The 19949-nt window shown below is 51.9% G+C and overlaps 1 protein-coding gene across 4 annotated transcripts; it reads right to left on the bottom strand.

The window, feature by feature from the left end:
- Positions 1 to 2541: 2541 nt before the first annotated feature.
- Positions 2542 to 19700, bottom strand: Gdap1l1 (ganglioside induced differentiation associated protein 1 like 1). 4 transcript variants are annotated; one of them, XM_052184204.1, is made up of 6 exons: positions 19521 to 19700; positions 11707 to 11899; positions 10328 to 10501; positions 5811 to 5908; positions 4957 to 5071; positions 2542 to 2885 (listed from the first exon to the last, which is right to left on the bottom strand). In XM_052184204.1, exons 1-6 carry the CDS (start codon positions 19698 to 19700, stop codon positions 2542 to 2544), a joined length of 1104 nt encoding a protein of 367 aa, XP_052040164.1. The 4 variants fall into 4 exon arrangements, with proteins under 4 accessions (XP_052040164.1, XP_052040163.1, XP_052040165.1 ...); XM_052184203.1 differs by having other exon boundaries at positions 11707 to 11909; positions 19522 to 19700; XM_052184205.1 differs by lacking the exon at positions 10328 to 10501.
- Positions 19701 to 19949: the final 249 nt, after the last annotated feature.

The raw sequence follows: 19949 nt of genomic DNA, 5'->3' as shown, positions 1-19949 counted from the left end.
TGGGCAGGTTTTTATTGGGAGAAAGGAAGCTGAACCTGCAATTTTATCAAGGACTATGGGAGCTTTCTCAGGTAGAGGAGATGGGGGTCTGGCTTCCCAGAGAGTCAGACAGAGAAGAGGAAGCCCCACTGAAAAGGAAGTCTCCCATTTCGTTCTGAGCTCAGGGAGCTATCTGATCATGGTAGACGACTAACTCAATAGCAGGGTTTCCCAACAATAAAGATCAGTGGTGGCCTAGGGGCCAGTTTCAGAAACTGGTAGACTTTTCTTCTGTGTGTGTGTGTGTGTGTATGTTGTGTGTGTGTGTGTGTGTGTTGGGCAGAGTAGGAGGCTAACAATGCTCACACTTATATCTAACTTGTATATTATGGTATGGGAAGTAGGATTGTGAATGCTGCAACTAAAGACTCCTGCCTCCTCTAGAGACAGGACAGAGAAGGGCTCCAAGAGGCTCCTTTTGGGGAGAGGACCATGTCCTTTCATGGAGTGTTTACTCCACTAGCATCCATATGTATTGTTCATGAATAGAATATTCATTAAGACAGGGAAGGGTCTTTCTGGATGTCCAGTAGGATAGACAGTGCCAGTTTCTGAGCCTGCAAATCCCATCCTTGTCATGTCCTGGCCATGGCTATTTTCATGTGTATGAACGTTTTGCCTGCCCAGTGCCTACAGAGGTCAGAAGACAATATCCAGCCCCCTGCAGGTGTAGTCATAGATTTTGTTGTGAGCCACCCTGTGGGTGCTGGGAATTGAACCTGGGGCCCCTTTAAAAAATACTCTAAATTTCAGGACATCTCTCCATCCCAATCTTTTTTGTTTGTTGAGAGAAGGTCTTACTTAGTCCAGGCTAGCCTCAGACACACTACGGGAGGGTGACCTTGAAGGTGACCCTCCTTTCTCCACTTCGCAAGTGCTAGGATCACAGGTGTGCACTGCCACACCCAGTTTATGCAGTGCTAGGGAATCGAACCTAGTACCTCATGCTCGAGAGGCAAGCCCTGTGCCAGCTGAGCCACATCCCAGTCCTATTTGTTTTCTTGTAACCTTGCTGAAAATACACACATTTTCATGTTTTATTATTTTTTTTTGTAAAATAAATAAAACTAAGCTTTTTCAGGAACAGGCTATATTATCTCATCTTTGAGCATTTTAACAAGTTTCTCCCACTTAGAAATTAGGATGTGAACATGTGCCGTGGTCACCCCCCCCCCAAGAGCAAAGGCAAGCAAAGGATGTAATCACACTCTGTGACCTGAAATTAAGTGCCCAGATGCGTAAGTGGACTTATGACGACGTCAGAAGCTTTTGGCGGTAGGTGAGGCTGTCTCTGTCCTTCTGTTGTTCCTTCGCCTTGCAATGGCCACCTTGCCAGATCAGCTTGCTCTTCAGAAGAGCTGGATCTGAAACCTCGCCCCTCCAGCCCTCTGTCCCGACTTTGGAAATGAGAGGTGAATAGGACCACTCGGTTTAGAAATGAAAAGCAATTGTTTCTCCTGGATGCTTTATTGGGGGCTCTAAGCATGATGGCAGTGACACCCGGACCCTTTCCCAACATGCAGAAGGCACAGGAAAGTGAGATGGTGGGGTGGGGTGGGGTGGGGACAGTGTGGAGGAGAGACCCCACTGCATGCAGTATGAGGAGTTTCTGGAAAAAAAGGGGAAGGTGGAGGCCGTGAGGGTTGCACCTCCCCTGCTTGTGAACTGAGAAGGACCTTCAGAGATGGAGACTGTGAGGGAGGCACCCTGTTCTTGAGCTGAGACTGACCTTGGGAGGGAAGGTCAACATGGCTTTTGCTGAGAGGCCCACCGTGAAGGGTGGGAAGTCAACTCAAGGTAGGAGTGGCTGAAAACTGCTGCCTCAGGGGATTTCTAGGGAAGTGCCAACCCTCACCAGCTGGCCAGTGAGGAGGATAGGGGTAGAGGGTGTGCCCATGGAGTTAGTCGATCCCAGCCAGAGATGGGTTTGGAGGTGCCACTGCTTGGCTTGAGCCAGTGCTGTCTCAGTCCATGTCCAGGAGAAGAGTGGGACCCCTTTGATCTTCAGAGGCTTTCCACGGGGACTCTGGCTCTCCAGTCCCAGACAGAGGTACTAGTTAGATGAGTTGAGTCTCCGTGTTGGCTATGTCCTATGGAAGAGGTCCCTGCCAAGAGGGAAGGGGGTGCTGGGGTCAGGCCCTCTGAGTCCCCAGCACCTCCCAGAACCTGGGCCCTGCTGGGCGGAACATCCTGAGACTCACCTCAGATCCTAACCAGTCCCCACAGTAACGTCTTGAGTCCTTGAATCAGAAGAAAAGACATTTGGGTTTCCTTGCTCTCGCTTTCTCTCTCTGTCCTCTGGTAGAGCCGTGGCCTCAAATCACGGCGTTGACAATGTCTACTTCTAAACTATGGAATGTTGTCACACTGACAATAGAATTACTAGGAAGAAGGGGCAGGAAGTTCTGTCCAGGGCTCATGGGACAGTGAGTAACTGAGAGGGATTTGGGAAGCACACAGCACAGAGACACCACCAGTCACACACCAGGCCCCGGCCCGGCTCTAGATGTATTTTTTCTTGAGGTACCAGTAGGCAAAGTAGCCCATCCCACCCAAGGAGCCCATGAGGAAGGATGCCCCAAAGAACGATGGTGGTTTCCGCTTGACCAGTCGGAATGCGTTGGGGATAACAGCCGACAGTAGAGTTGTGTGGATGTCGCCCAGGACTTTCCGGAAGGCAAAGCGTCTCTGGACCCTCTCAAAGAAGGACTGCAGGTTGGGCCGGCTGCCGTCTTCCCAGTATTTCTTGGACAGTCCCAGGAACTTGAGGCGGTGCAGGGTGGCTCCCAGGAGGACATCCGCCAGGGTGAAGGCACAGCCACAGAGCCACAGCTCACACGTCTGCCCTGGAGAGGGACAGGACACCTGGTGCTCACTTCTTGGAAGCCCTGGCTCCAGTCTGCCAGCCAGTGTCCCCTGAGGCCATTCCCTCCCGAACCTCTTTAGCAGTTTCTGCCACATCCTCACACCTGCCACATCCTCACACCTGCTGTCTCCACTCTTCCTTCAAGTCGACTGACTTGTAAATTGCTAAAAAACTGTCTTATATTTTTCCTGGCTTTGGTTCAGTTTGCTTTTATTGAGACAAGGTCTTGTGTAGCTCAGGCTGGCCTCCAATACACTGTAGTGAAAATAACCTTGAATTTCTCATTCTCGTGCCCACATCCTTGTACCCACACCTAAGTATTAGGATTGCACACCTATATCCCACCACACCAAGTTTATGCAGTGCAGGGGAGTCAAACCTAGGACTTGGTACAAGCTAGGCAGCCACTCTACCAACCAACTCAACTATGTCCCCCACCTCTCTCTCCCTCTTCCTCCTCTTCCTCCTCCTCCTCCTCCTCCTCCTCCTCCTCCTCCTTCTTCTTCTTCTTTCTCTCTCTCTCTCTCTCTCTCTCTCTCTCTCTCTCTCTCTCTCTCTCTCTCTCTCTCTCTCTCTCTCTCTCTCTCTCTCTCTCTCGGAAACAGACTCTAAAGCCAAAACTGGTCTCAAACTTGTGATCCTCCTGCCTCAACTTCCAGAGTACTGGAAGTACAGGCTGCATCATCACCCAGAATTGGAGCCTTACATACCTAGCTGTCTGGCTGACAGCTCCACCTAGCGTCTCTCCGCATGCCAAATTAGACATGTCCAACAGGGAATTCTGGACTGTTGCTCCCAAGCTCACCACACCCCACTGAAGTCGTGTCTCTCCACCCTTCCATTCAGTTCCAGGGCCCAGGCGCCAACCATGATGGAACAATTTCTTCCATCGTGCACATAGTCAGTCTGCCAGTACATCTGATTAGCTTTCTCTTCAGGATACACGCAGACTCTAGCATCTCTTCTTACACCATCCCAGTCTGAGCTACCACTCTCTCCTACCCACGTGATCTCAGTGTTTCTTGAATGGTTCCCCTGCCTCTGCTTCTGCCCGCTTAAGTCTACTCTCCGCATGACACACACAGGGCACACACAGCACACAGAACGTGGACCACAACAGCGCACAGATCCTGTTAAGATCTAAGCGGAACCTTTCAAACCCATGCTTCACTGTCAGAGGAAAGGTCTGTGCTCTTACCTGTGTGCTCTGCCCCCACTTCCTTCAGGGCCTAAGATTCTGCTTCCTTCTTGAGTCTTAGCCACCATACGGATCTCCCTTCAGAGCCTCACGCCAAGCCCGATCTCACCTCATGCCTTGCAGCCTCCTGAACCTGGAGCAGTGTTCTCCTACAGAGGTGACTGGCTCAATCTACCTCCTCCGAAGGTGTTTGCCATCTTTTCAAGGGGGTTCATAGATTATCAGTCTCAAACTGAAGGGGCCCAGGCATCGCTCCGTTAGTAGCATTCACTAGGCCCTGGGTTTGAATCCTTGCCATGGTAAACTGGGCATGATAAAACATGCCTTGTGATCCCAACCATTGCGAGATGGGAGCCAGAAGATCAGAAGTTTACGGTCATTCTTCACCACAAGGTGAGCTCAGAACAACCGTGGGCTACCAGCTGATGGGGCAGACTGGCAGAGGGGACACAGACTAGAGTCACTGCAAAGGTGTGGGGCGGGAGAGACGCTGGCAGGCCTGAGACTTCCCCGCAGGGTCAGGTGAGACCGTGAGTGCTAACAGTCACCACACCGTCCTCTTCACCCACGGAGTAAACACGCACCACGTGCTGTCATCCCGAGTACTCCAAATGTCTCAATTATTCTGTCATTCTCTCTACTCTGTGTGTGGGAGGCCCAGGTCCCAGTACAGGGCGAGACTTGCCAAGGCCATTGCAGCCCTAGAGCTTAGATCTGCCTGACTCCCCCGCTCCTGATCCTAACCAGCTGGCAGGGCTCTGGGATCTGTCTCTGGGAGAAAGAGGCTGGGGATTGACAGAATGGGTAGGGCAAGCAGGTGGACTGACCCCTCCCCTGCTGGTACGGCACCCACCCTCATTCTCCAGTTTCCTCTTCTCCAGCTCCGCCTCAATCTGGTCCAGCACCATAGCCAGCTCCCCGAGGATCTTCTTCAGGTAGCTCACATCGTCATGTTCCAGGATCTTGGCCTACAGGCAGGAGAGATACTCTGGCATGAGCTGGTCTCATAGGAGTCATGATATCCAGCAATGGAGGAACTCTGTCTAACATCCCCCTATACACACATAACCCTGCTTTCAAATACCCGCTCCTGTATGTGGCACGGCTCACACTGAACGTACCCTTATCCAGGACTGAGCCAGTTCAGTGAGCTTGGCCGCCTTGCCCATAATTCCCTGGGACTGGAGCAACGGGGCCAAGCACACACACACACACACCACTGCTGTGTGCTAGGTGCACCGATGTTCTTCTCCCAGAGAAGGGCTCTCTGCCAATGAGAGGGTATCTTACTCAGAAGGACATGGAAGATGACTCCAGCAGGCAGTGTGTAGCCAATGGCTGGCTGATACAGGGTATTAAAGAATGGCCAGCGATATGGTGCCTTTTATATTCCAGAACCTTCTGTGGGGACAGAGGAGGCTCGGCCACATCCCTACCTCTCCCATATCCTTGGAACAATCTCTCCATACTGTCTGATGCAAGAACCTATGTTCAGGGATGTGTTTCCAGGGACAACATAAGAAAACAGAGGCTGGTGTAGCACTGGCGTTCCATAGCCAAGCAGCCAGGGCACAGTAGAGGAGACATGATTGGAGTAGCCAACCAGTACTTTTTCCAGGTCAAAGCATCTGCTGATCCTCCATTTAGAATCATTTATGCCTATCTGTCCCTGTCTGTGGGGGGAGGGGACACAGGCAGAACACTCACCATAAGCTTCTTCTGTTTAGAAAGGTAGGGCTCGGAGAGCTGTGGTTCCTCCTCATGGTCCAGTTTCATGAGGTCTGTGGTGGCATTGGCTAAATGTCCTGGGAAAGAATAGGAAAGGTCCTGTCTCCCTGCTCTCTGGGGACCAGGAGAAAGCCACCTGCCTGGGGCACGAGGGGCCAGCAAACCTTGCTGAAGGGGTGGCTGTAGCCTTGAAGAGGAGGAGAAAGAGGAGGAGGAAGATGAAGAGGAGGGGGAGATGATGCTCAAATGTGTAGAACATGAAACCCAGAGCGCTTCACCTTTCCAGAATCTCCTCTGCCAGATGAAGCCAGCCCAGCCTGTGGTGTCCTCAGAGCCCCTCACCCTAAACCCGGCCCTGTAGGCTTTCCCTCCAGCACACCCCACACGACAGTCCCCATCGAGACCATCACTGCTCAGGGCCCACCTGTGATCTCTTGCTTGGATGAGTTTCACAGGGTTTGCTCTGTAGCCTGGGCTGGCCTAGAACTTGCTGTGTAGACCAGGCTGGCCTCAAACTTGTGGTGACTCTCCTGCCTCTGTCTCCTAAGTGTTGCATCCTCACTCGCATCCACCTCTTCCAACGATTTTCTGTGCACAGCTCTTGGCTTGTCTTCAGGGACCGTGGGATCTATCGTGCAGCTGCCCTATCTCTCAATGAGCTGCCCCAAACCCTGTCCCCACTGGGTACATCTCAGACACTCAAATAAATTCCATGTACCAGACCACTCCAAACCTCCTGGTCCACATCTCCTTTCCTGGAACAACGATGTCCTCTATTCTTTTTTCCCCCCTTATGATTTATTTATCTTTGCCAAGCAGTAGTGGCACACACTTTTATTTATTATTTTATTTTGTTTTATTTATTTTGGTTTTTCAAGACAGGGTTTCTCTGTATAGCCCTGTCTGTCCTGGAACTCACTCTGTAGACCAGGCTGGCCTCGAACTCAGAAATCCACCTGCCTCTGCCTCCCAAGTGCTGGGATTAAAGGCTTGTGCCACCACTGCCCAGCAGTACACACCTTTAATCCCAGCACTTGGGAAGCAGAGGCAGGCAGATCTCTGTGAGTTCAAGGTCAGTCTGGTCTACAGAGTAAGTTCCAGGAAAGCCAAGGCTACACAGACAAACCCTATCTGGAAAAAATAAAAGCAATACCTATACCTATACCTATACATACATATATATTTGGGTGTTTTGCCTGCAAGTATGTCTCTACACATGTGTAATATTCTAAAAATCCAGAAGAGGGTGTCAGAGCCTCCAGAACTGGTGTTAACAGTTTTAGCTGCCTTGAGAGGTCTAGGAACAACAGAACCCAGCTCCTCTGCAAAAGCAACAAGTGCTCTTACCTGCCGAGCCATCTGTCCAGCCCCCATGGTCACTCTTCTTGGAAGCCTCCTTCCAGAGCTAGCTGACCGACTCCCCTTTACGAAGCTTCCCCTTATCTTCCAGGCCCCACCTCAGCGCCTTGGCTTCTAGTATATGCTCTGCAGACCTCCGCCAGGAGATAAAAGCTACTACTAGCCAGGGCTGCGGCAGCAACACGGCTCGTCTGTGGCTCAGCTGTGTGGTTCACCTGTGGCCTCTGTCAAAGTCATTCCTTGCACAGCGCAGCGTACAGCCTGTGTTGTTTGCCAGATGTGATGATCTGGATGTTGTGTTCACATCTCTTCTCACAGCCTCTGAGCTCCTGCTTAGCTGCAGCTGTATGAGACCCACCTCTGTCCCCTAAAAGCCCAGCACAGGCCTAGGCCAGAGTAGGACTCCGTGAGTACTGAAGAAGCAAAGGGGATGGGCAAGACTGTGAGAGGCTGCAGCCATCTGGTATCTTTCCTCTGAGAGCTCCTCACCCACCTCCCACTGAGGCCTGGTGCAGCCCCAGTTAGCACTCTCAGCTGGTTCTCCAGCTCCAGGCTATTTAACTCTCAAGGATGTTTTATGAATGTAAAGGTCAATCTCTCTTTCCCTCCAAGGCTGCCCTTGTGCTCTCCTTAGCCTATGAGGAAGACCTTAGGCCACTTTCACAGTCACTGCAAGCTGGCTTGCTCTTCTGTACCCTGTGAGGTCTCCTGTTTCCCCATCCTCATGGGATCCCGAAATTATCTCTGCTTCCTCAAAGGGGTGAACATTGGGCCCACTCTGAACCTTGCTACCTTCCAGATTCATGAGATGGCTCAGGCGCCCACAGCCCCGCCAGGCCACAGCACCACTCACTTAAATGACAGCCAAGGTGTCGCACTTCCTCTCTTAGGGAGCTTCTCTTTGGGAAATATAGAGCTGCCCATTTCAAGGCCTATTGTTTCTCTGTACAGCTCCCCCTCTTACAAGCCTTCCCCTCAGATCCAAGAGAGGGGCTGCCACTGCCCCATGTTCCACTCTGCCTCCACTAGATGTCTTTAGGCGCTCTGCACCCTGCACCTGTCCCGCACCTGTCCCGCACCTGTCCCACACCTGTCCTGTACCTGTCCTGCACCTGTCCCGCACCTGTCCTGCACCTGTCCCGCACCTGTCCTGCACCTGTCCGGCATCTGTCCTGCCCCACAAGCTGATGTGGTCCTCTTCTCCTTTCACAAATGTTCCCATTTATTCTTGAATGTTGCCATAATCATAGGTCCTAGGATTTTGTGACCCTGGGGCCTACCTCTGTGTTATCCTGACCCTGATATTGGAACTGGATTTTTAAAATTTTAACCAATTGATTTGTGTAAAGGTTTTACAGACATTAAAACATCCATAATTTAAAGTGCAAGCAAAAGAAAAAGACGTGGGATAAAAATAAATCTTTGTAGTCAGGTAGGGAGACAAACATGTCTTGTAATTCCAGCTCTTGGAGGCAGAAGGACCAGGAGTTCAAGGTCATCCTCGGCTACATAGTGAATTCAAGACCAGACTGGGATACATGAGGCTGTCTCAAAAATGCTCAAACAAAACCAAACCATAGCCGGGCGGTGGTGGTGCACGCCTGTAATCCCAGCACTCTGGGAGGCAGAGGCAGGCCGATTTCTGAGTTCGAGGCCAGCCTGGTCTACAGAGTGAGTTTCAGGACAGCCAGGGCTACACAGAGAAACCCTGTGTCGAAAAAAACCAAATCCAAAAGAAACCAAACCAAACCAAAACAACAACAACAACAACAACAACAACCCAACTAGATCTCTATCTTCAGGCTCTCAGCTCTGTTCCCTGGAGACCAACACTACTGCAGTTTCTTATTCACCTTTCCAGAAACATCCCTTGCACGGAGAGCCCAGGGCATTCTTCAGGACTTGCTAGAGCAGATGGCACAGTACGTGCTTGGGTCTCTCCTCTTTACTCCTATTAGTGTATCTTGAGAACATCCCACATGACTGTTGTTTTTCAGCATAACAGCACCATAATGAATTTACTCAGTCTCTAACTTGTAGACACTAAAGTTGTTTCCAGTGATATTTCTCACTATGTTGGAGCGAATATCCACATCCGCTACCGACAGGGTTTCTCTGCGTGACAGACTGACCTGGAATTCAGATCAGCCTACCTCTGACACCTGAGTTCTAGGATTAAAGGCATGTGCTACCATGCCTGTGTCTGTGCTTCTCAGTGCACAAGTTCATGTGCACCAGAGTGACTCTAGGCTAATCTTCAAGGCATGAGCCTTTTTGGCCTTTGGTACAGAGACCTCCACCCCCACCCCTGGCTGCCCAAGTTCTCTTATCTTTCTCTGTCATCATCTGACCTTGACTTTACTCTCAGACGTGGTGACCCTGGGATGGCAGGAGCTGTGTTATCTTTGCCTGTTGGCAGCTTCATCCAGGCTGTGGCAGACTGAATAGGAGCACCAGCACAGGCAGCTTCTGAGTCTTCCTCACAGGATTCTTCGAGTTAGGACCGAGTCCCACAACCCGACCCCTCCCCACCTTTGCACAACACTGGGACAGAGGAGGATGGGAAGGAGAGGAGGTCACCACTTAACTGAATGTCTAGGACCTATCAGACATGGTCATGACTCTTCTGCCTGTAGGGCCATCAAACACCATAAGAGAATCTAGACCCAACTCACCATGAATAAACTACCGTTGGGCTAGCTGACTGGGTCTAATTTTCATCCACTGATTATAGGCAGCCTGGCAGTTAGAATATATGGGCGGCTTTGGATCAGAAACAGAGACCTACTGGGTGTCTTGCCATGTCTGGGCAGCCTCCTGTAGAAACCTCAACCTTGATGTCACTCGGTGTTCTTGGCTACCTATGCAGGACCCTTGCCCAGTCTTTGACCTCAGATATCTGCAGCTGGGTCTCCCCGGGGAGGGGGGGTGTCTCACAGACTGGAGAGAAGAGCTGGCGGGTAGACCTCTGTGCAGTTACCTGAATGGAGCGAGGAGATGGAGTGGGGAGTGCCCAGGGAAGAAAGACAAAAGGCAGAGGGGAAGGACAGGAGGATGAATAGAGAGACTGAGGAGTAAGCTGTGAGGAGGGAGGACCTTCCACAAGGAAAGAGGGGGCTCCGAGGGGCAGCACTCACTGCGGATCTCAGCCGTGGCATACTTGGGGATCATGGAATCTGTGGTGAGCTCAGGGTGCAGGATGCAGCCGTGTGTGTAGGCGTCCATCGGCAGTGCATCCAGCAGCTCCCGGTACTGCAGCACTCGGGCGTGTTGTGGGCTGCCCGCCTCGGGCATCAAGGCCACCACGTGCTCTGTGGATACCAGCAAGGGCTGGAGCAGAGTCCATGTCTGGTCCCATCTACATACTCACCCCTAGAAACCCGGATCCCCCAAAGTCATACTGATTCGGCCGCTGGCTATTAGGAATCCTGTGACTCAGTGACTACTCAGGGCTTCACTAAGCTGACCTCAGGGGGCCAGCACCTCTCGGTCCCAGATAGTAGCCAGGTAGAGGCCTATACCCAGTGTTACCTGCTTTCCACTGGCTGAAAACCTGGATGCTTAGAACTTAAGCTTCCTTGACTTGGAAAATAATTATTCATATGTATGCCTTTTTTTTTTTTTTTTGAGGTAGCATCTCACTCAGTATGTAGCACAGTCTATTCTCAAACTGGAAATACTCCTGCCTCAGCCTCCAAAGTACAGGAACTATAGGGCAAAAACATGTGCCACCATGCCCAGAAAATTTATATTCTTAGAAAAAAAAGTTGTTTTGAGGTTGGGTAAGGTGGCACATGCCTTTAATCCTAGCACCTGGGAGGCCGAGGCAGGGGGATCTCTGTGAGTTCCAGGCCAGTCTGGTCTGTGTATTGAGTTCTAGGCCAAATCTGTCTTGAGTGGAGATTGAGGTCTCACATACATAGTTGAGTGTGGCCTCCAACTCCTGTAACTGTCTGGCCTTGAACTCCTGGTCCTCCAGCCTCCACCTCCTAAGTGCTTAAATCACAAGCGTGAGTTACCATGTCCTATTTGCAAATTCTCATTCTTAAAAACAGTACAAGGCCGGGCCCTGGGCCCACTGTCTCAGCTGCCTGAACTTCTGCTGCAGGCAGCAAGCACCTGCGCCTGCAGAAGCCAAAGGGTGGCAGGGAGGGCGCAGGGAAGTTTCGGGGTGTCCTGGTGCATCTTCAGGGTTTCACATTGCCACAGAGCATGCCAGTGGGGTTCCTAGGAGTCTGGTCCTGACTATGCTTAGAAGTTGTAGGGTTTTGAGCCCTGAGAAAATTTGATCCTGACTATGGGAACCTAAGGGAAACCTGAGGGCCCGGGGCTGAACCTGAACGAGGTCCTGGAGAAAGAAGAGAGGGCTGTACCCCAATTGACTGGGTGACCTGGGCCATGCCCTCCCTGGGGTGCCAGGGAGAGGTGTGTGGCTCTGGAGGCCTCTGAGCCTCTGAGGAGGAACACAGAGTTCCTCCCTGGGAATCCCTGCCCACCCCCTGGGGACACAGCATACCTCCTGTGAAGGTGCGTTCCACATAGTCAATAATCTGGTCGTAGTCACTGATAATGTTGTCTCTGTGGATAATGACTGGGACCTCCTCACCCAGGTTGAGCCGCATGAACCAGGGTTCCTTGTGCTCACTCTGAGGCAGGCTCACGTCTCTCTCTTCACAGGCCAGACCCTTCTCCGCGATCACCAGCCGCACCTGCAGGTGCCAGGGTCAGAGCGGGGGGAGGAAGGCGGGTGGACACAGGGGACACTCTGCCCGGGTTGGGGGAGGCATGCAGGAAGGGAGGTCAGAGGTCACACACAAGAGGGGACACTTGCTTGTAGCCCATTCTTGGGCACTTGATGGGGGAGGGCTTTGACTCAGGGACAACTGCTTGTGGATTCGAGAGGAATGCAGCCAGAGGCTAGAACATAGGGCAGCACTAAGGGGCTAACATGTTGGGCTGGGGTTCCATCTGTGCAGATGTGGGCAAATTGCCTGGACCCTTAGGGCCAAATGAAAGTATTAATAGTTCTAAGTTCATGTCTAGCACACAGATGAGCTCAGTTCGTGCTTAGTGTTACCATGATGCACACACTCAGCCTGGCGGACTCCAGGGGTGGATCTGGCCAGGAAATGCACAGAAATTCCAATGATTATCATAACTAATTTGAGCTTGAATGCCTCAAATGATTTGGGGGACAGAGCAAGGTAGATTATGTGCCCACATCCATGTAGTCCTGAATTGTTCCAAACACCTTCCCATCTTGATTGCAACAACAACAACCAGAGGTAGACAGATCAACGGGGGGCGCAGCTAAAGCTAAGAGAGAGTAGGCATTAGTCCCACCAAACACAGCAGGGCTAGACTCTCCGGAGTCCTCCCTTATAGCTCCAGGGGCCCAGTGTGTGTGGGGGGGGGGGGGCGTCCACTCTCCTGACCTAAGTTGTGTCTGGGAGCTGGAAGATGCCCAAAGCTTGTATAGGCCAGTTTCCCTCACATGGGGGGTGGGGGGAGACCAGAAGGAGGATGGTCTCGTCCTAGACCCTGGAAAGGGGTAGTGGTGACCCACTTCTACACTGCCCTCCCACCTTTTGGCTCCAATCCAGGGCAAGGAGGCCACACACACACACACCCAAAGAGGTAGAGGCCAATTCTTGGGCATTTATGTCCACTCACAGCATAGATGGTAAACATGGACCAAGCATCCCAACCCCCTCTGAGATTCCAGGTTAAGTATCACCGGCTTGCTGCACCTGTTTGGACCCAGAAGATTTTAAAAGTCTTCTTACTTCTGGGAGCCTCCTGTTGTAGGGCATCCTACTGTGTTCCCTCAGAAGGCTGTGGGAGGAGTAAACGCTCAATCCTGTATGCTGTTCCAGCACACAGTAGGGCAATGGGTATTAGCTACTTGGATTAGACCCCGTGTTCTGGCTAGCATTTGTCAACTTGACACAAACTAGAGTCACTTGGGAAGAGGTGCTCTCAGCTGAGAACATGAGAAAAGGCCTCCATAAGATTGAGCTGTAGGCAAGACTGTAGCACATTTCATTGTTTTGTTTTTGTTTTTCGAGACAGGGTTTCTCTGTGTAGCCCTGGCTGTCCTGAAACTCACTCTGTAGACCAGGCTGGCCTTGAACTCAGAAATCCACCTGTCTCTGTCTCTCAAGTGCTGGGATTAAAGGCATGCATCACTACTGCCTGGCATGTTAGGCTGTTTATTACCTGAGAGTTGTAAGCTGAAATAAATCCTTTCCTCCCCAAGTTGCTTTTGGTCAGTTTTATTTTTTTCCCAGCAATAGAAAACTAAGACACCAGGTTTGACAGAAAGACTTAGAATGGAAACCTGCCTGGCTCTACTGGATGTTTGTTGGGTGATCTGAAAAGCTACTTGATCACTTTGACCTCTGGAGGGGTCTAGTTTATTTTGTTAGGTTGCTGTGAGATTGAGATGGAGTTGTGTGGACAGAGTCCCAGCGCGTGCGCGTGCACACACACACACAGACACACACACACACTCACATGCACACACATGCATACCACACTGCACTTCCTTCTGTTTGGTGGTTGTGCAAAGGGAGAGGTAATTCACCCTTGAACTTCCAACACTAACTCACAGATTCATGTGCTCATTTGACCCAAAGCTAGTTCTCTAAGGGGTGGCCATGATATAGACAGAACCCCTAGGTTATACACAGGGACCTGGCTCATCTTTCTGGCTCTGCTGTGTGGCTTCAGCTGTTACTGCTCCTTTCTGGGCCCACGTTTCTGGCTTCTTCCTTCCCTGCCTGCATCCCTCCCACCATCCATCTCCCTCTGGGGGTAGTAGGAAGGGTTTCTGGTTCCACCAGGAGGAACCACTGCAGAGTGAGCAGCCTGGGGCAACATCTATTTGCTCTAGATGCGTGAGTGGGCAGCTTTGTGCGCATGTGCACAGTGTGCTTGTGGGAGCGTAAAGACAAGTATGTGTACTTGGCTGGGTAGAATGTGTGTTCGTGGGCAAGGCGTGTGTGGATGTGCATATGTGAACCCATGGCAGTGGCAGTTGGGGGGTGTGCCTTGGGGAAACCCATAAGCTTTGAGGTGCAGCTGGGCACAGAACACATCCAGGTCCCTTCTTCCTGTGTATCCCAGTGGTCTTTGGCTTAAATAAGCTGGGAGAAGGGGCTCCTGGTCAACTTGGCTAGAAAGAAGACTAAACCAGGCCTCTGCCCTTGCCCTTGGCCTTCTACCCTGCCGGGGGTTGGGGGGCACCTTTTCCAAGAAGTCACACTCTGGGCTGTGCCCTGAGGCTCCCTTGAGGGAGTCAGGTATGGGTTTCTGCCTGGGGAGGGACTATCTTTAGAGACACAGTAGCTGCTGGGAGCTGCCTCAGGTCACCCTGGCAGATGGCCGAGGAGACTTTCACCTTTAGCAGTGCTGAAGGCCAGAGCCGTGTACCGTTCTGCAGGGGAGGGAGCCCAGAGGGGAAGCCAGGCCCAAGGGAAGGGCACACAGCCACCACAGCCATCTGCCACTCAGTCTCCTGGAGACTTGGTTAGTTAGACTGGGAGGGGGGGGTGGGGGTTGGGAGGGTGAGGGGGGTGGGGGTGGGGTGGGTCACCACTCTGTGTCTTGATCTCAGGGGAATCTACCTCCTCTGTGGGTGCCAGAAAGTATTTCCTGCTACTTCATTAGGGCGACTCACAGTTGGACAGTTGTGATGGCCTGCCTTGGCTTTTCTACCCAGTAGTGTAACTGCTGAGTGACTTTGTAAAAGACACTCAAAACCTCTGAGCCTTACTTTTTGCTAATGCCCCCTCCCTATTTAAGACTATGAACAGCTACTGGTGTATTGAAGCAGAAACTTTTTGGTATGTGTTCACTGTAAACCTACAAGCCAGGTCTTGCTCTAAGTGCTGGAGGCTCTGCAGTGAACGTAACAGACCTCATTCTGCTACTGCTGATGCTCTAGAGAGATAGATGAAGGTAAAATGTTAAGACAAGAGGGCCACAGTAACAGGGTGTCACGGAGACGGGGACAGTTTTGAATAGGTGGTACATCAGGCAGGCCTATGAGGATGTAACAGTTCAATACCACTCTAAGGAGGGCATGGAGACATCCACCTGAGGACCTGGGCAGGGAGTTTCAGGGAAAGAACATCCACTGCAGAGACATGAGGCAGTGCCATAGGGAGATGTCTGAAGCATCGGGAAGCCAGGACAGGTGGGTTTGGACCATGACTGGAGTACAAGGATTGTGTACTGTAGCTTAATGAAGACTCCCAGACTCAGGCAGGGGGTCATGAACAAATAAATACGGGGAGTCCGTGTGTGAGGGCAGGGATGACATATCTCTTTAGTGACAGTAGCTTCCTGGCTGTGATCCCTTCTTTAAGGGCGTGGGCAGTCAAGTCGTGTGGGTGTGGCGTGACAGTTGTTGCAGTTACTCAAAGCATGTGGATACTCACTGGGACTTGAACAGGACCTGCCTCCAGACTGTGTCAGATAGTGGGCTCGTGCAGAAAGACACGTCATGGTATTACACGGAGTGGTGGTATTAAAAATAGTTCCCTAGATGACCTTGAAAATGACTAGGTCCCTTTCTGCGCTAATAACCCTATCATGGGATGTTATTCAACTGAAAATAGTGTTCTGAGAAGGGTCCATGGCTATCTGTGACTTCGTCCTGACTCTCAATCAAGTTAGGAGCCTTTGGGCCATTGCGAGGACTCTGGGTCTCTCCTGGAGGGACTGGGGAGCTACTGTAGATGCCTCAGTAGACCATCACAACCATCCTTCTGTGCATCATCCTACAATAGGTCAGGCTGGTAGGAAGTGCCCAGGAGCTTGAAAGGCAAGATAGTAGTTATCCTTCCAGCTCTTGCATGGTATCAGGAAGACTGGTTCCTGGCAGAACCCAGACCTAAGGCTTTTAATTTTGGGGGCTAAAGGCTAGTATAGGGCTCCTCACAGGCACAGCTGGGACAGTGGCTGGGCCCAAGAGGATGGGATGGAGGAACCTTGACTCAGGTATGTTTTAGTGTGTCAGGATGACCTGAGATTGACTCTCATAGAAATAGCAAGATCATCACCAGGCCATTCTTAACATCCGTCTGCTCTCCCAGGTGATATACAGACAGCCTTGTTAACTAAAGCATATACTCCCTACAGATGCTTAGGATGTGGTTCCAACCTGTGAATACTCCAACACTGTCAATATCCAAACTTAACAAGAGGAAACAAGCCCAGAGACTATGCATGACCTGGCAAAGCTAGGCAGTAGCAAGTAGCTTAGTTCTGCAAAAAATGAACAAACAAACAAACCCAACCTAGCAGATATAAGGGGAATGGAGGAGTGGCGTGTGTGTGTGTGTGTGTGTGTGTGTGTGTGTGTGTGTGTGTGTGTGTACACATACATATAAAATGCACTGGGGTAGGAAAGGCTATTCTTTCTGTATGGGGAAGGAGGGATCCTGGCAGGTGGTAGCTGATATATTTTCCTGCTGAGGAAGCTGAGGTCCAGAGAAGGCCAGGGACATATCCAGTCAGTAGAACTGTGGTCCCCTGACTTTCTGACTTTTGCCTCTTTCAGCCTCCCTCCTGTCCCAAGAGGCAGTGGGAACTGGAGAAGGAGCATCCTTGGGAACTATGCACATATTCCCAGTATGCAGTCCTAGCTTCTTCCCAACCCCATGGTCTCTGACCATCCATCACTCAGACACTGAGCACTCCCTGTCTGAGCAGCTGTGTAATCAGGAGCTCCATCCGTGACCACACACGTCCTCACTCAGTCCTCACACCCATAGGTCAAGTTACTATTGTTGCCCACAAAAGACCAAACAAGGTGAAACCTAGAGAGGTTATGATATCCACAGGGCCTGAGAGGGACAGGGACCGAATGTGTCTCATGTCACGACTGGTGTCTTCATGGCATCCATGTGATCACAGAGTCCTTGGCACATGCCATGTACTTTCTAGGTGATGCTCAGAAGTTCACATACTGCCTTTACTCCCAATTTATCAAATGCATAACTGAGACACAAGAGGCAAAGTAATGTGTGCATGTTGTCCTGCTAGTGAGGGGCAGCCCAGCTGTCTGGGCCCAGAGTCTAGGCTTTGGGCTCCTACACGGTCTTGCTGCCCTTGGGATCTATTACAGTTCCCAGTGCCACAGGACATGACTCTCTGAGGTAGGACATTTCTGCAAGTAACAGCTCAGATACAATTGAGGAAGGGCTTCCCAGAGGTACCTGTGAGGAGAGTCTGCTGCAGGCATGGCCTAAGGGCCAAAGGGGAAGATGGAAGGCACCCTTTGAGTTCCTACTGCACACCAGGCTCTTAACACACACCTGTGTTCTGCAAATCCTTCCCCTCGACCCCCAGGCCATCTGTAGAGCCCAGAGCAAAGGCCCTGTTTGCAGGTAGGCTATTGAGTCACAGGCAGTGAAGTGAATTGCCCAGAGTCACTCAGAAGGTAAACAACCAAGAGGAGATGAACCCAGCCATAGGATGGCCAAGCCCATCTCTTCTTGTGTGCTGCTTTGAGGCTGCTGTGTCTGGACCCTGGTGGAGGCAGGAGGATGCCTAGCTAGCTTGAGAGACCTTTAGCCTAAAGAAGTGCTTCTGTGAGTAGTCCCTGCCCCAACTCTAGACCACCTATGCTTGCACTCAGGCAGAATAGTGAATCTTCCCTGGGGGAAGAGCAGGAGCGTCTCTTGAGGAACAGCAGGGGGATGTCTCCCACTACCACACACAGTATACCAGTCACTGAGGCCTGCTTCCTGAAGGTTTGTGTTGGGAAAGTTCTGGGATCTGGAGGTCAGTCTGACCCATCTCCAAATCCCCAGTGCCTTGTACAACCCAGGACACACTCAGCAAGCAAGTAGGTGCTTGGTAAGCACATACAAAATGCACGAGCAGGTCTCAGAATGACCTTGGCTAACTTTGACTCTTCTTTGTCTAGCAATTTTTATTTTGATGCTGAGATTTGAGTCCAGAGCCTCATTCGTGTTAACCACAAGCTCTGCTACTGAGCTGATCCCTGTTCCATCCCCTGACACCTTGACAGATCCTCACACCCTTATCAGTAGACCCTCCGTCCCTTACCAGACACTAACAGCAACATTCTCCATACACACTTTCACATCATCCTCACAGCAGCTCCCTGAGGAAGTGACAATGCTTATCCCATTTTACAGATCAGAACGCTTAGCCTTTGGAGAAGCAAACTGGGGCACCCAAAGCTTCGTAGTGGGCTGGTGAAGAAGACAGTTCTCCCACTGGGCTCTGCCTGACCTCAGACTCAAGGGCTCTAAATTGTTAAGTAGCCCAACTTTCTCAGTGTCACCTAGGTGGGCCTCTAGACTAACAGCCATCTAGGGCAGAGAATCTGGCAGGCTGTGTCTTAGCCAGGATCATGAAGTGATTTCAAGGCACAGTGGGGTGTGAGTAGAGCCAGCCTGAAGTACTATTGTGTCACCCCTTAAAGAGCCCCTCCAGTAACTCTCCTGGGGGGTTAAAGTTCCTGGTGGCTATTATTACCCCTATCTCTATCCCATTTTCCAGGTTATAAAACTTAATCTGGACCAAAACACAAATCCAAGTCTTTGGCTTCTAAAGCATTTATCTTCAGAAACACTCATGGGACAAGGCGATGGAGCCCCTTAGGACGAGTTTTGAGCTCTGGCCATGGTGCTGAACCCACTGGCTACAGACAGGACTGCTACCCAGGGTGGGAGGGAGACTGCGTCCCTCAGAGGCACCAGGTATTGGGACGCAGTGTCTGGTCTCACTCCTACAAAGCGGGAATCCCCGGTGACAGCACTAGATGTACTTTCAACTGCCCCTAGCCCAGAAAGTAGGGGAGTGGTCTAAGTGGGTCTAAGGAGCCAAAGCCGGTCTGTGCCTTTAAGAGCAAAACAGATCTGATGGGCAAGCCAGCTGCTCTGAGGGGATGGGTTAACTCCTTCCTTCTCAGCTCTAGAGAAAGCGAGACGGCTGGGGACAGACTTTCCAAGCCCCTGACTGAAGAACACGCCAGCCAGAACGAGGGTTTGGGAGCTGTGGTCCGAGAGCTCACGGTGTCTGGAACAGTGGATGGGATGAAAGCTGGCCTAAAGCGAGGCTTCCTCTGCTCAGCCCCATCAGGCCGCTCGCCGACAGGGCCGGTGTGTCCCCGGCCTTTGTCTCTGTTCAGGTGTCCCCAGGAGGGAATGAGGCCTAAGGAGATGCTCCTGGCATTGGGGCAGGGCTCTGCGGCCCCTAAGGACAGGTCCCTCCCGGGAACCCCGGTGCTACCTGACCCTCTCTCCGGTCCCCTCCCAGTCTCCGGTCCACACTCCGCGTCCGCTCTACCTTCTGCGAGCTGAAGGACTGGGTCCAGTGGTACAGAACCAGGCTCTCCTTGGGCCAATGGGCGGGGCTGGATGCCTCGGGCGCGTCGGGGGCCTCCACCGGCTTGGCTGCATCGCTCTCCAGCGCCGAGATGGGCCACCAGCTGCAGTTGGTGGGGGTCAGGTTGTTGGGGGTCGCCATGACAGCCCGCGATCCGAGGAGGAAAGAGGAGGCTCGGCGGCGGCGGCTCGCTGGCGCCCAGCATCACATGGCCTCGCCGAGCCTGCCCCTATTCCTCCTCCCCCTCCCCGCGATGTCATTACTCACTGGGTGCAGGGGGAGGGGCAAGGGGATCCCGGGGCTCTTTCCTCCTCCTCCCAGCTGTGGGTCCTCCCTCAGGGCCCTAGGGAGGGAAGGATGCAGAAACCGGGGCCGCGCCCCCAAGAGCGC

Source organism: Apodemus sylvaticus, chromosome 5 (assembly GCF_947179515.1).
Source record: "Apodemus sylvaticus chromosome 5, mApoSyl1.1, whole genome shotgun sequence".
NCBI classification, from domain to species: Eukaryota; Metazoa; Chordata; class Mammalia; order Rodentia; family Muridae; genus Apodemus; species Apodemus sylvaticus.
The sequence above is the reverse complement of the archived record's forward strand: the minus strand, read 5'-3'. Positions and strand labels throughout refer to the sequence as shown.

What these genes read in the sequence shown, in the direction of transcription:
- Gdap1l1 (XM_052184203.1), bottom strand. Translation starts at nt 19,700, where the DNA reads ATGGCGACCCCCAACAACCTGACCCCCACCAACTGCAGCTGGTGGCCC. An exon ending in CAGTCCTTCAGCTCGCAGAA is followed by an intron (nt 11,910 to 19,521) that starts GGTAGAGCGGAC and finishes GCTCTGACCCTG; the next exon opens with GCACCTGCAGGTGCGGCTGG. An exon ending in GAGGAAACTGGAGAATGAGG is followed by an intron (nt 2,886 to 4,956) that starts GTGGGTGCCGTA and finishes GTCCCTCTCCAG; the next exon opens with GGCAGACGTGTGAGCTGTGG.